Source organism: Mirounga angustirostris, unplaced genomic scaffold, assembly GCF_029215605.1.
Source record: "Mirounga angustirostris isolate CCGP_5_RB_7025 unplaced genomic scaffold, mMirAng1.0.hap1 SCAF_11, whole genome shotgun sequence".
Taxonomy (NCBI): domain Eukaryota; kingdom Metazoa; phylum Chordata; class Mammalia; order Carnivora; family Phocidae; genus Mirounga; species Mirounga angustirostris.
In genome coordinates, this window is record NW_026991719.1 from 15,692,278 (window position 1) to 15,705,694 (window position 13,417).

At 47.5% G+C, this 13,417-nt stretch overlaps 1 protein-coding gene across 8 annotated transcripts in view; it reads right to left on the bottom strand.

The window, feature by feature from the left end:
* The window catches only part of SH3KBP1 (SH3 domain containing kinase binding protein 1), a 332,304-nt gene that overhangs the window by 42,211 nt on the left and 276,676 nt on the right, over positions 1 to 13,417 (bottom strand). For all 8 annotated transcript variants that reach the window (XM_064573856.1, XM_064573852.1, XM_064573854.1 and 5 more), the window contains 3 exons: positions 11,911 to 11,962; positions 8,279 to 8,359; positions 5,546 to 5,705 (listed from right to left, as the gene is read on the bottom strand). In XM_064573856.1, the coding sequence (XP_064429926.1) occupies positions 5,546 to 5,705; positions 8,279 to 8,359; positions 11,911 to 11,962 (293 nt within the window). The remainder of the gene's footprint in view (positions 1 to 5,545; positions 5,706 to 8,278; positions 8,360 to 11,910; positions 11,963 to 13,417) is intronic.

Below are 13,417 nucleotides of genomic sequence, written 5' to 3' on the forward strand. Positions count from 1 at the left end.
CCCAGGTCCATGGCCCCTCTCTCTGTGGTTAAGTTCATCTTCAGACCTACTGCGCCTCTGAAGTTGTGAGCGCACACCTCCCCTTTGTGACCAACATCTCTTCTTCTGGCCATCGGCTTTTCCCACTCTATGCTCACTCACCCCACCTCCTCCTTATGCCTTTCAGCTTCACGTCCTGCCCCTCCACCCCAGACCTCCTGTCTACCACTCAAGGCCCCTGGAGCACCAGCCCCCTCAGCCTCCCCCTCCCCCCCCCGCCAGTCACCTGCCCCCTCTACTTTGAGAGTACATGTGGCTCCGTGCTGTACGCGGGAGAGCAGACAATGGCCAAAACTCCCTGGCAACTCAGAACAAAGTTTCTGCTCCAGCTTCCCTGCTATTTGGGAAGAAAATGAAGAAAATATTACAAATTGGTGTATTTATGTTTGGGAGGATTAACAAACCTGTTCTAGCCTGCTTCTTCCTCTTGCCCTGTTGGGTTTATTCTTTTGAAGGCACATACCTGCCCTGCCCCTCAGGTTTCTGGCTCGCAGCCTCCCACTGCTTATAATTAATGGAGCTCAGAGCAACCTGCTTCTCTCCAGCATTTCCTTGGATTTTTTCTTCTTTTTTCCTTTTGGACCCTCTCCCAAGTTTCACAGGTTTCTGGACCCATATTCAGTACATCGATAATACACATTATTGGACATATAACATCACATGTTCATGTGTATGTGTACACACACATACAAAAAGGTTTAGGTATGTTCTGTCGATTGAAATATTTTTATGATCAAATATCAGAACAAGTGAGTAGGCTCTATACTTTTGAGCCTCCATTTTCTCAAGTGTAAAAATGTGGATAGACAGAATGTCTGTCGCACCACCACCGCCTTGGATGCATGGTGGGCTGGACAAGACGAGCACTCTGGCTTCGCACACTGGGAAATAATAACGAAGGTATCGCCGAGGCGCAGACCTTCAAATGAAGGAGGCACTTAGGGCCTAGTAGAATCTCCTATCATCCAATTTTTTTTTTTTTTTTTTTTTTTAGAGAGAGAGAGGCAGGGGGAGGGGCAAAGGGAGAGGGAGAGAGATTATCTTAGCAGGCTCCACGCCCAGGGCAGAGCTTGAAGCGGGGCTCAATCTCGATGTGGGGCTCGATCCCACGACCCTAAGGTCATGACCTGAGTCGAAATCAAGAGTCGGACACTTCACCTGCTGAACCACCCTGGCGTCCCCAGCATTCGATTTTTAAATCAACTCTGGTACTAAAATTTTTTTAAAAACAGTCTTTTTTTTCCTGTTAAAATTCCATCTTAACTTACTTTCTGGAAATTGGAAGAATATTCTTACCAGTGGGTAAGTATGTTAATGGCATGCTTCCACTTGCTCAGACTGGACACAAAATTGTGCACGGGTGTCATTCTACTTCTCCCAGATGTGATTCCTGGAAACTGATCCGCTGCTGAGCCCCAGCATTAGTGAGATCCAGAACAGTACCTTGCACACCGTGGCCCCTCAATACATTTCTGTTACGTGAATGTATCTAAAAATGACTCCCTTCTTCCTAAACTTAATGTATTTCTTTATTCTACAAGATACTACTTCCTATTTAAATGGAAAGAAACCAATCTCTTCTGGAAGCCACATTTGGCAGCAAGTTTCTGGCTGGTGAGAACAAGCACAAGCCCAGACGCTCCAGCTAGAGTGGCAATGCCTAGTTCCCTATAAGTATGACAAATAATGACTGTGTGTCCATGTGTTCAACTCTCTGTCCAGCCATCTGGTCAGGCCAATCCTAGAGATGATTTGGCTTCCTACAGTAGACAATACTTTCTCTCTGGAGGACCAATGACACAAAACTGTTTGAATGCTGTTAACATTCCTACCTCAACTAATTGGGCAGAACACAACAAGTTCATAAACCAATATATGGGTTGGTTGTCCAATGTAACTGCTTAGCAAAAAATATGAAGTGCATGAGGTATTGAGAAATACTAAGCCTTTCTGTGATCTTCTTCAATTTTGTAATGTTGGAATCCATGGCACGCTAGGTGACGCAGAACATGAGACGCACATGCTACAGAACTTGTACAGGGCCTGGGAAGGATGATGGGAGAGGCAAAAGTGAACAAAATGTAAGCCCTGGCACCTCCCTCCCTTTGTAGGAACCATGGCATTCAACAAGTGTGTTAAATGAGCCACTACCATATGCTCAACCCTGTAAAGCATGTGGAGATGACAAAACACACTCTTGATCTGCTTTAAATCTGGTAAAGGAGTCCGGGGGTGTGAGCATCCCAAGTGGCACAGCATGGGGCCCCACACTAGGCTAAACATGGGGTGTCAGGCATTTGGAAGAGAGAGCAATCCTGAGAAATAAGGGAAGGCTTCCAGAAGCTGGGTGTGTTAAGTGGGCTCTGAATTCGGGGAGCATTAACAGGTGCATGAGAGGCAGCCAGGGAAGGGGAGGGCACTGTCAAAAGCTTGGGAGAATCTAGACCGGGGGTTCTTACAGTGTGGACATGGGCCAGCAGCGTGGGGATTACAACCTGGGAGCCTGATGGAAATGTAAGTTCCCAGGTCCAACCCCAGACCTACCAAGGCAGCAACCATGGGGGTGGGGTCCAGCTATCTGTTTGAACATGGTCTCCAGGTGATTCTGACCCATGCTCGAATTTGAGAACCACCACGTTAGAGCAGGCACTGTTCTCCCTTCAACTGGCTGAGCAAGTGGCCAAAGGAGGTACTGGCCCCCCAGATGCTCCCAGCCCTGCCTGGGTCTGTCACTTCCTAGGATTGTCAGGAAGAAAGTCAGGCACTCTCCTCCCTTGTCCCCTTTCAGCAAACCCAGTGCCCTGGGGGCTGGGCCACCACGGAGTGAGTGGAAGGCTACCCACATGAAGAATAGTTACATTTCCCACTGGCTTCTATGCACACAGCCCTCCTCACGCATCTTCCCCAGCGATCCATACCTCTAACAGACAAGTGGATGATGGGGGAGAGCTGGAGGCAGAGAAGAGCTAGGCAGAGGAGAGAAGCGACGGGGGCTTCTGTGAGTCCAGAAGGTCCCAGTTACACTTCACCTCCCCCTTGCATTCAGGTCCAACTGGGGCCTCACAAAACCTGTACCTATCCCACAATGAGAGGGTTGAGAACAACCTTCGAAGGCAAAGAGGCCATTGGATTTGCACTTCTCTTCAGATCAGATTAGAACAACAGGAATATTCTGGAAATTGTTACTAACTTAAGGGAAACGTCTGTAGCCCCTGGAAGACTAACAAAATTTGGCAGAGCGTGCCTTCCTTTCCCCTTTCAGGCACCACAAAGCGATGCGCAACCTCTGCTCTCCCGTCTCTCTGTGTGGCTCACATTCTCTTCAGAGGCACTTAGGTTCACATAACGGTTTTCTTCTGGAGTGCTAGCTTCTGGACCAACCATGCTACTGAGGCCTGGGCTGAGGTCACTGGGGCTGTCACGTGGTCCTGTCGTGTGCATGTGCACACAGCCTTCTACCTGTCGGCAGAATAGGGCACGACGTGTAGGGCCTGACCCGCTCAACAGTGGCCCTGGTCCCATTAGTCTCCCCACGGGCCATCACGTGGGGGCAGTTGTCTGGACCTTGGGAGATGCCTGCAGAACGACGCAGGCGATCCAGCTGCCACTCCAATGGGCTGGCCCGCACTGAGGTCACTGGCTGCGTGTTCAGCTGGGCAGCCGGCCTCCTGCGCGTGGGCTGAGGTGCATCCACCACGGCCGGCGGGGATTCTGCCATGGCTCAACCACTCACAGGGCTACCCGGCCCTATATTTGGGCAAGGGTGGTGGTGGTGTTTTTATTAAGAGTGAATGAGTCATGCTACCACATAGATGAACCTTGGGGCCATCAGGGTAAGTGAAATCAGCAGTCATAAACAGACAAACACTATATGGCTCCAGTTACATGAGGCATCTAGAGGGGTCAAGTTCACACACATAAAAAGTACAGTTGACCCTTGAACGACACCGGTTTCAACAGTGTGGGTCCACTTATACGTGGATTTTTTTCAATGAATACAGGCCAGAACTGGAAATCTATTTTCTCTTCCTTATGATTTTCTTAATAATGTTTTCTTTTCTATGGCTGACTTTATTGTAAGAATACAGTCTATAATATATAGAACGTATGAACTGTGTTAATCGACTCTTTACATCGGTAAAGCTTCTGGTCAACAATAGGCTATTAGCAGTGAAGTTTTTGGGGAGTTAGTGCTTAATGGGTATAGAGTTTCAGTTTTGTAAGATGAAAAGAGGTCTACGGATGAACGCAGGTGGTTGATGTCACTAAACTGTACACTTACCAATGGTTATGACGGTCAATTTTATGTTATGTGTATTTACCCCGATTTAAACATTGTTTCCTAAGAAGGAAAGGTGCCCCACATTGGGTATAGAGATTACTTAAAAATAAAATCTTAAAAAAATATAAATGACAGTGAAACTAATGCTGATTTACAAGCATGGGGTTGTACACTTGGGAGTTATCTTGTTCCATCCTTTTGGGTGCATTCCATCATCATCCTCAGTTTATAGACAGAAAAAGTGAGGTGGAGAGGGGCAGTGACATTCTGAGGCCCGCACACATATGAGGCAAGATGAGATGCAAACCAGGAAGCCTGCCTGACTCCAACAGGAGGGCGCTGAAGCCCCATGTGACTCTCACCATGCAAACTTGGCTCAAAAGAACAAAAATCTGGTGAGTGACTGTGTGTTGACAGGTACATGTGAAGACCTCCAGGCCGACAGCTTGCTCTGGTGTATGACACCAACACACATACCACACACGTGACAGTAGAAAGTTCTGGCAATTAACTCGTGGAGAGAACACAACACTTCTTTGCTCCATGGTGGGCAGCTCGGGTCTGGAAGCACAACGTCCAACCTGACTCCCCGTTCCTGACACGTGTGCCCAGCCAGCCAGTGAACAAATGTGAGTTGTGCCAGGCACCCCTCAGAACTACTGCCTGAACAAAGCACGTCCCCTGCCTTTGAGGGTCTCATAGTTCGGAGACATGTACACTAAGACAGTATCTGCCATGCCGGGTCCTCGGTTCCACAAGAGGGCTGTGCAGTCCGGGGCCAAGGGAGCCTGGGGCTGGGGAAAGAGGCACCACACAGCAGGGAGAGGGTCAGGGCATGGAGCGCCCAGTGCGATGTGCACACCCGAGGCCAGGGGGACATCCAGGGGATGGGGGGGTGGGATACCCGCATTTCCAGTGTAGGGGGCAGCTGGTGTGCCCTAAAGAAGTGCGGGGAAAATCCCTCCGTGTGAGCAGAGCCTACATGCTGGATACCTGATCCCCATCTGCTCATTCTAAAACCCGCACTGCGCCTCCCAGCCTCGCACCCACTTCTGCCCAAGCACAGGAGTAAGAACAGAAGCAGCCGGAGTCTTGAGACAGCTTTGCTAGAAGGTGGAAGGGCAGCTTTGTCCCCCCCTCCCTCAGCTGGCCGCACTCGAGGCCCCTCTCCTGTGTTGCACGGCCAACCCTCACCCACCCCCAGTGGCAAGAGCAGAGCAGTACCTGGTGTGGGTCAGGGGACCCACTGGTCGTTCAGGCCTCCTGGGGGGCAACGCACCCGGTCTGCTGAGAGAATTGGTCTTGGGTGGCCGCGGCTTTTTGGGTGGTATGGCAGGAACGGAGGGCTTCTGTAAATCCAGTTTTGGCTCTCTCTCTGGTCTTTCTTTAAGTCATTGTTTAACAAGCATAGAGAAGACAGAGAGATCTAGTGTAAGTGACACTCAGGGGCAGATGGCTCGTTTCCTGTTTTAAAAAAAATCACTGATGCTGCTTGCAAAGGTGAAGGTGGAGGGTGAGGAGCACCGTTTGTTTTGTTTAATTTTTATTTATTTATGTATTTTTAGAGCCTTGTTTACTTTTTGTCAAGTTAGGAAAAACCCCTCCACAGCTGCAGCCCACCATTGGCCTTTGCCCGTGCTGGCCTGGAGGGCCCTTCTGGCCACTGCCCACCCTTGGTGAACTCCTGCTGATCCTTTCCCAGGCTCACCGTGATCCTACTCATCGGCTTGGCTGAATGGTGACCCAGTCACATTCCCTTCTCAACAGCCGAAACCACCCTCGGAGGCAGACTATCTTACTTCCTCACCTGAGCCCAGAAAAGCAGCCCTTTATAAACGGGCTCCACTTGGCTACTTTCTGGGGGTGTGCATGCCTGGCGGAGCCTGTAGGCCGTCAGCCCCCCAGGGCAGAGCCCACGTCTGGTCATCTCTCTAGATCCTACCTGGTGCCTGGCGCATAGCAGGTGCTCAGCAAATGGTTGAGGAGTTTGGTCAAGGACCCATAGGACTGGGTGTGAGGAGGCAAGAGGCCTGATGTCTCTCAGGTCAGCCTGTGTAAAGGGCCATGAGCCAGTAAAAGGGGGAGGGCATTTCCAGGAACAAAGAACTAATTCTGGATTCTTTTTGTGCACAGTTAAACTAGGGTTTCACAGGTATTTGGTTTCTAAGGGTTTTTGGAGTCAGCTATTAGAATGAAGTTGAAGTCAGATCTGGTGGCCAACTGAGCAGTGGCGTGACTGACAGCTTCGTGTTTTCCGCCCCCAAGTAGCCTTGCCCCATGTGTAGTGTAAAAAGCACGCATCCACATTCTTCTTTATAAAGATGGAACTTCAGAGAGCTGCCCACTGGAGGACAGGCAGGTTCCCTATGTTCACTTGTAAGCTGAAACTCTGAACACGTTTTGCTTGCAAACACACACTCATATTGCTCAGGTGCCCTGGCTGATTGGCAAAGCGTTAAAAAGCCCACCAGTTGCTATACAGATATCACTGTGCTCATCCCCGCACTTCAGTAGGGGAATCTGCTCCATCCAGGGATCCTAGGAACTCGTTTACTGTCCACGGGGACCAGAGGAGGAAGGGCTTGGCTGAAATGCAAAGGAGGGGAGATTCCTCCTGCTGGGAGGGACTGGGGGGGCTCTCTGGCAGTGTGCAGAACAAATGGGAGGGGGGTTTGTGCCCACCTCACAGGGAGGCCAAGTCTCAGGGTGGGGCTGGCTCTCTTGGCTCCCGTTGCTTCTGACCAGGGTTTCTGCCTTCCAGACCCACTGTGGCACTGAACAAGGAACCATAGGAGTGGAAGGAACCAGAAGTGTGTGGCCACTTGGCCAGCCGACTAGGGCAGTTGTTCACATGTAAACCGAGTCCTTATGTTAGCACGGAACAGAGCTGGAAGTGTCCTTATGACGGAGCCTGGCTGTCAGCCAGAAACTAGTCCTGTGTCCTCCGTGTGGACAGGGGGCAGTGTTTGGTTATGTCGCAGCACACATTCTCCTCAAAGGGCTGTTTGTGTCACACACACACACACACACACACACACACACACACACACTGCTCTGGGACACAGACCTGGCCTTTCAATGAGGTTCCACAACTCAAATGTTAAGTATTCACTGTGAGAGAAAAGAGATATAACTTCTTAAGAGCTGGCAATGTTGGTAAAACTTTTGGCAGGCTGATAAAAAATATTAAATTTCACAATAAAATTTCATGAGGCCACCCAGGAGCACCTCCAAATAATTACATGCATTAATTCTGCATTTCTCTTGTGACTTCCAAATAACTGCTTTTTAAAATGGGATTTGCTCTGCCTCCTGCTCATAACAATAACAAAGCACTTTTCCCGTAAAATGTGTGATCAATCAAATCTTAGACACCTAACAAAATGAGTCCTTCCACAGCGTGTAGATTTCTTTGGGCGACAGACTCAGAACAGTAGGAGTCAACCACATTTGTAAAGCTGACTGTGTGAGACAGGAGAAGCTACTTCCCTTTAGGCCGAGGATGATGGCTTTCATTTGTCCGGATGGGAATTTCTCTCAGTCACATCGACCCGAGAACAGTTAATAAGCGCCCTGGGGCACGAGGCATGGGAGAGGGCGGGATGGAAACTGTGGCGAATACATCCAGGCCCTCGGGAAACTTCCAGTCGGCACCCTGACTTCAGGATGCCCCTGGTGTAGGGAGGGCGGCAATGGCAAGAAGACCGGGATGGAAGAACCCCAATGTGTGAAGAGACCAGGCTCGTCGTTTTACATTTGGTGAGGAATTCTGGCCCAAAGAGGCACCACATAACCCTCTCTCCTATTTCCTTAGAAATGGGATACTTAAAAGCAACCAAAATAAAACTATAATCACCATATTCCCCCCAAAAACCAAACTCTGTGGGTAATCAGCCCTATGACCGCCGCTTTGTCTCCTGCTGCTCGATCAGTACCAGGGAAGACTTGATTTCATACCTTTCTCTTCTGTTCTGTTTGGAAGCGTTTCTGGTCTTTCAGGAGGTATCTTTTTAATTTCATGTTTTCTCTCAGTGGTACCTAAGGGGGAAAGGATAACAGTGATCAGAACATGTCTTCTCTATCCATTTATTAGACACACCAGCATTTTAAATATTTATCAGGTACAGCAAAGTCAATAGACTTTTCTCCCCCTAAGCTGAGCGCTGGTATTACCTGGCAAATAGAAGCTGCTTAGAAACAGCAGAAGCCATTTCTGGCCTTTGTCATTAAGTTTGCCTGCCTATACATCCTTAATTTACAAGAAATCCATTAATGTTTTCTGATATTTAAATCTGACTTCCTTAGACATCAAAACAGGAAATCACTGGGTGTGGGTGGAAAATATGTATAAACAAGTCAATCACCAAAATATACAAATAACGGGTCACTGGCTATTGCTCTACAAATAAGAAGAAATTTCACAGGGACCTGGAGTCTATGTTGTAGCAGTTTTAAAATATGGCCTCAAATTGTTTGCTACCCTTCCCATTAAGAGGGGAGGTCTATGTCCCCTGTCTGGAATGTGGGTAGGCTTGTGACTGCTTCAACCAGGGGCCAATATGATACCATATAATTTCCAAGGCTGTGTCATAAAAGACTGTGTCACTTATGCTTTATTTTCTGGAATACTGAACCTCCATGTGAGAAGTCCAGAACCCTGAGGCCTCCTGAAGAGGCCATGTGTAGACACTCTGGCCTACGGCCCCCACTGAGCCAGCCCTCCAGCCACTCCTGCCAAGGGAAGCGAAGACATGAAAGCAAAGCAGCCATCTCCAAAGTGGGTCCTCCAGCCTCTGCTGGACAGCATTCTCAGCTGAGGTCCCAAATATCAAGGAGCAGAGAGACAAGATGTCCTGGCCAGGCCCTGCTCAAATTCCTGACCCCAGAAGTCGTGGGCATAAGAATATCCTTGTTTTCTGCCACCAGGTTTGGGTTGGTTTGTTATGCAGCAATAGTAACTAGAGCCTATTTTTAAGTGGAGGGATGTACAAAGATCTGTGGCTCTCCCTCAGTCCAGTCAATCTACGCCTGAATCCCTCAAACATTACATATGACATTTCCCCAGATACACCCACATGGCCGTGTCGACTGCAGCTGCTCCCTCCTCACCTGGGGTCTTCAGCAGTGCTCGTGGCCTCAGGTGCATAAGAACACTTGGAAAATAGCTAAAGCATAAAACCAATCACAAGTACTCCTCACACCTAGGGACTTGCTTGAGTGCTCGACGAATTCCTTACTGTCCATCCCTACGGATGGTGCTTGGTACTAAAATCTCAATTTCAGGGGCGCCTGGGTGGCTCAGTTGGTTAAGTGTCTGCCTTCGGTTCAGGTCATGATCCCAGGGTCCTGGGATCAAGCCCCGCATCAGGCTCCCTGCTTGGCAGGAAACCTGCTTCTCCCTCTCCCTCTGCCTGCCTTTCTGCCTACTTGTGCTCTCTCTCTATCTCTCTGTCAAATAAATAAATAAAATCTTTAAAAATAAAATAAAATCTCAATTTCATAGCATCAGAAGCCAAAGGAACTAAAAAAAAAAAAAAATCCACTGAACACACTTTACCAAAATCTCCTTAATGACTCACTACAAATTAAACACTGTATCTAATTTCTGTCAATTCCATATCTGTTTTTTTTTTTGTCAAATAATCAAACACGAGGAAAGCTGATGATAGGGAAAATACAAATATCTACCTCCCTGTCACAGAGCAATTCCCAGGATCATTCAGCAGGATAAATGAGCAGTAGGAATCTAGGAAAATTAAATGCCATCTTGCTCTGCCCCACAGAGATCCAGCATAACCTTTCATAAAATTGCTTTAAAAGGAAAAGAATTTGCCTAGCATGCTACAGTCTAGGCTTCTAATGATAACAAAGATGTTCCTTATCATCCCTAGCGATGCAGGAGGAACTGACAGATCCTACTACCATGAAGAATCCAATCCTAGTTACATTCTAGGCTTCTTGAGCCTTGGGCCACTCAGCTCATCTCCTTGGTCTGTAATCCATCACCAAGGCCTCCAGGAAAAGGGTTGTCAGAGAAAAGCAAAACAACAGCCAGCTTTAATTTCAGCACAACAAAATATTGATCCGGTGTGAACCACTAGGTGGCAAAACTAAACTGCTCAATGCAAACGACAATGGGGGCGGAGCAGGAAATGTAATTAACACATCATTTCGGGTCTTAATCTTCGTAATTCTCAACTATCCTAAAGGGAATGGGAAAGGAATTTGGGGTCAAGCTGATTTCCCCCTCAACTCGGTGGGCTAAAAAAAACCTTAAAAAAAATCACTCCTTAATAAATTTGTGAATAAACCAATCCGGAAATTTATTCATACTTTAAATGCTATAGAAATATCACAGTTATTCATGTGTGGAACTAAAAATACCCCTACTCTTCTTCTGTTTTAGTTGTTAATTTGTTAAAATGCCACTTAACTAGTTATTCATGGAGGAATTTCTCCCCATAATTAGTTCTTAACAATTATAAAGAGGAGCTCTATGGGGAAATATGAATGATCATTTTTAGGTATGAGAACCCTGTGCGCAATGAGTTACCAAATGTCCAACCACATCACATCTTCCTATATTATTCAACCTTAATGTCTGAACTACACAGAAAAAGTGAACTGGACTCTTTTTAAGATGAAAAAAGTATCACGAGGAAAAGTATTTATTGCTAGAATAACATTTTTTGTTGGGGGGGTGTAAGTGAAGTAAGTACAAATTTTGGTTAACCACACATTCTTTTTTTTTTTTGGTTAAAAATTCAGCACCACTGTACATGCGTGGTGAGGCTATGACCCGTGGGAAGCAATTCTCCCTAAGCTGACCCTTGAGATTAGGTGGGTGTGGGCAAAGCAGGACAATTAAGTTCTTCTTTCCTCAAAAGCAGTTGATCAGAAATATAAAAAATACAACAGAAAAAAAACAAAACAAAACTGGTTTACTCCAAAGCAAAGTGTTTCTGGTCATTCACCTGGGAGGCTAGATTTTTTCACTGTACCAGGGATACCTTTTTTTTTTTATTCTTATGTTAATCCCCATACATCATTAGTTTTAGATGTAGTGTTCCATGATTCATTGCTTGTGCATAACACCCAGTGCTCCATGCAGAATGTGCCCTCCTCAATACCCACCACCAGGCTAACCCGTCCTCCCACCCCCCTCCCCTCCAGAACCCTGTTTGTTTTTCAGAGTCCATCGTCTCTCATGGTTCGTCTACCCCTCCGATTTCCCCCGCTTCATTCTTCCCCTCCTGCTACCTTCTTCTTTTTCTTCTTTTTTTTTTTCTTGACATATATTGCATTATTTGTTTCAGAGGTACAGATCTGAGATTCAACAGTCTTGCACAATTCACAGTGCTTACCAGAGCACATACCCTCCCCAGTGTCTACCCAGGGATACATTTTAATGATATGCTTAATTTTTAGGAAAAACAGCAGTATATTTAAAATCTGCCTGTTGAGACCAAGTGGTAACTTCCCAACTTGGTGATCCGTGGCATTTGAACCTAAGAACCCTGAGCTCTTCTGAGGGTGCTGTAAATACACACAGAGAAACACACGTTGTGTCCAGAACAGAAGCACATTACCTGCCCCTTGCTTGATGACAGGAGCGGACGGAGGAGGCGGCTTCTTGGGTCTCTGAAAAATGAATCAAAATGATAACACATGAGATTGTTGGCAAGCCAACGAGATTGTTGGCCTGTCACACAAGGACCATAGACATTGTTTTCTAGATGTAGTTTGGACAGCCCAGAGGAGCTCTCCAAAAAACTGGGTAATTCTCTCTCCGGGGATGTCAGGTTTTGGCACCTTTAAGCCAACACTAAAATAAATTCAGTCTGCAAAACAAAACTCTGATGGACAAATGAAATACCATTTCCCCCTTTCTAAATTTGTAACAGCCTTCTGGAAAAGCACGGCTCAGCAAAAATGGCCTGAAACCAGCAAGCACAATGGTCCTCCTACACCGAAACCGCATTTGCAATTAAGATTTAATCTGCTGAATAACCAAGTGATTCAGGAGAGTCATTGGGACAGCTCGAAATCAGATCTGCTCTGGACAGGGGACCTTCAGCAAAAGCAGGCCAAGGGGATGCTGTGGCTGGGAGTCAGCGGGTTCTAAACCTTCAGCCCCTTCGGACCCCAAGGCTGGCAGGCCATTCGCGAGGCCCCCCGCAGACCAGTTGTACCCTGGAAAGTGGAATGGAGCATTATTTTTGCATGTTGGCTGTGGTCTGTTTTTCTCTCCCAGCCTGTCAGTCTGTGGGTGACGAGGCAGCTATGCAACCGGTTCCAGGGCCTCTCCTTGCTCACACAGGATTGACTGTAGGAGGAAGATGGTCAAGCTGCACTTGGCAAATGATTCAGGGGCCAAGAATCCAGCCAGGGCACAATTCATGGCCACCGTACTTGGAGAGGGGAGCCAGAGGTGAGGAGAGAACCATCTCAACATCAACATCATTCAGGAAAGATGGAAACAGGAGGATTTGAGAATCTGATCCATGTTGCTGCTGATGCTTCTCCTGACCCTCTCTGGGCATCACACACCAGTGACTTTTTAAACAGCTCCAGAGACTCTCTCCTGCACTCTGGAAATGAACCATTCTGACATTACCGCAAGGACCAGCCAAAGCACGCAGCAGTCCCCGGCCCCTACCCGCTGGGGCCCACCGGTGCCTCCTGAGAAAGTTCTTTATGGGTCTCATATTCTCCGGGTTTTACTTGAAATCATTTCCTCCTGTGCTCTAGTACTAGAACTTTCTCAGGAGGCATCACAGCATGTAGGCTCTGGATTCTGTGACATGTCACCTCTGCTCTTCAGTAGCTGGGTGACGTGGCCAAGTTACCTGGAGTAAGTAGTGTAGTGTGGTGGCTGAGAGGTGGGGTTTCAGAGCCTGACTGATTACAAAGGCTGGCTCTTTCAATTCTTAGCCGTGGACACTGGGCAAGTGAACTGACCCAGCTAAAGCTTCTCATCTGTAAAATGGCAGTGGTATTACCTCCCTCTTGAGAGGAGGTGGTTTCATACGCAGAGGGAGTCAGGAAGCACTGCCCCTGTTGAATCTTTGCGACAAGCCTAGAAGTAGTGATCTT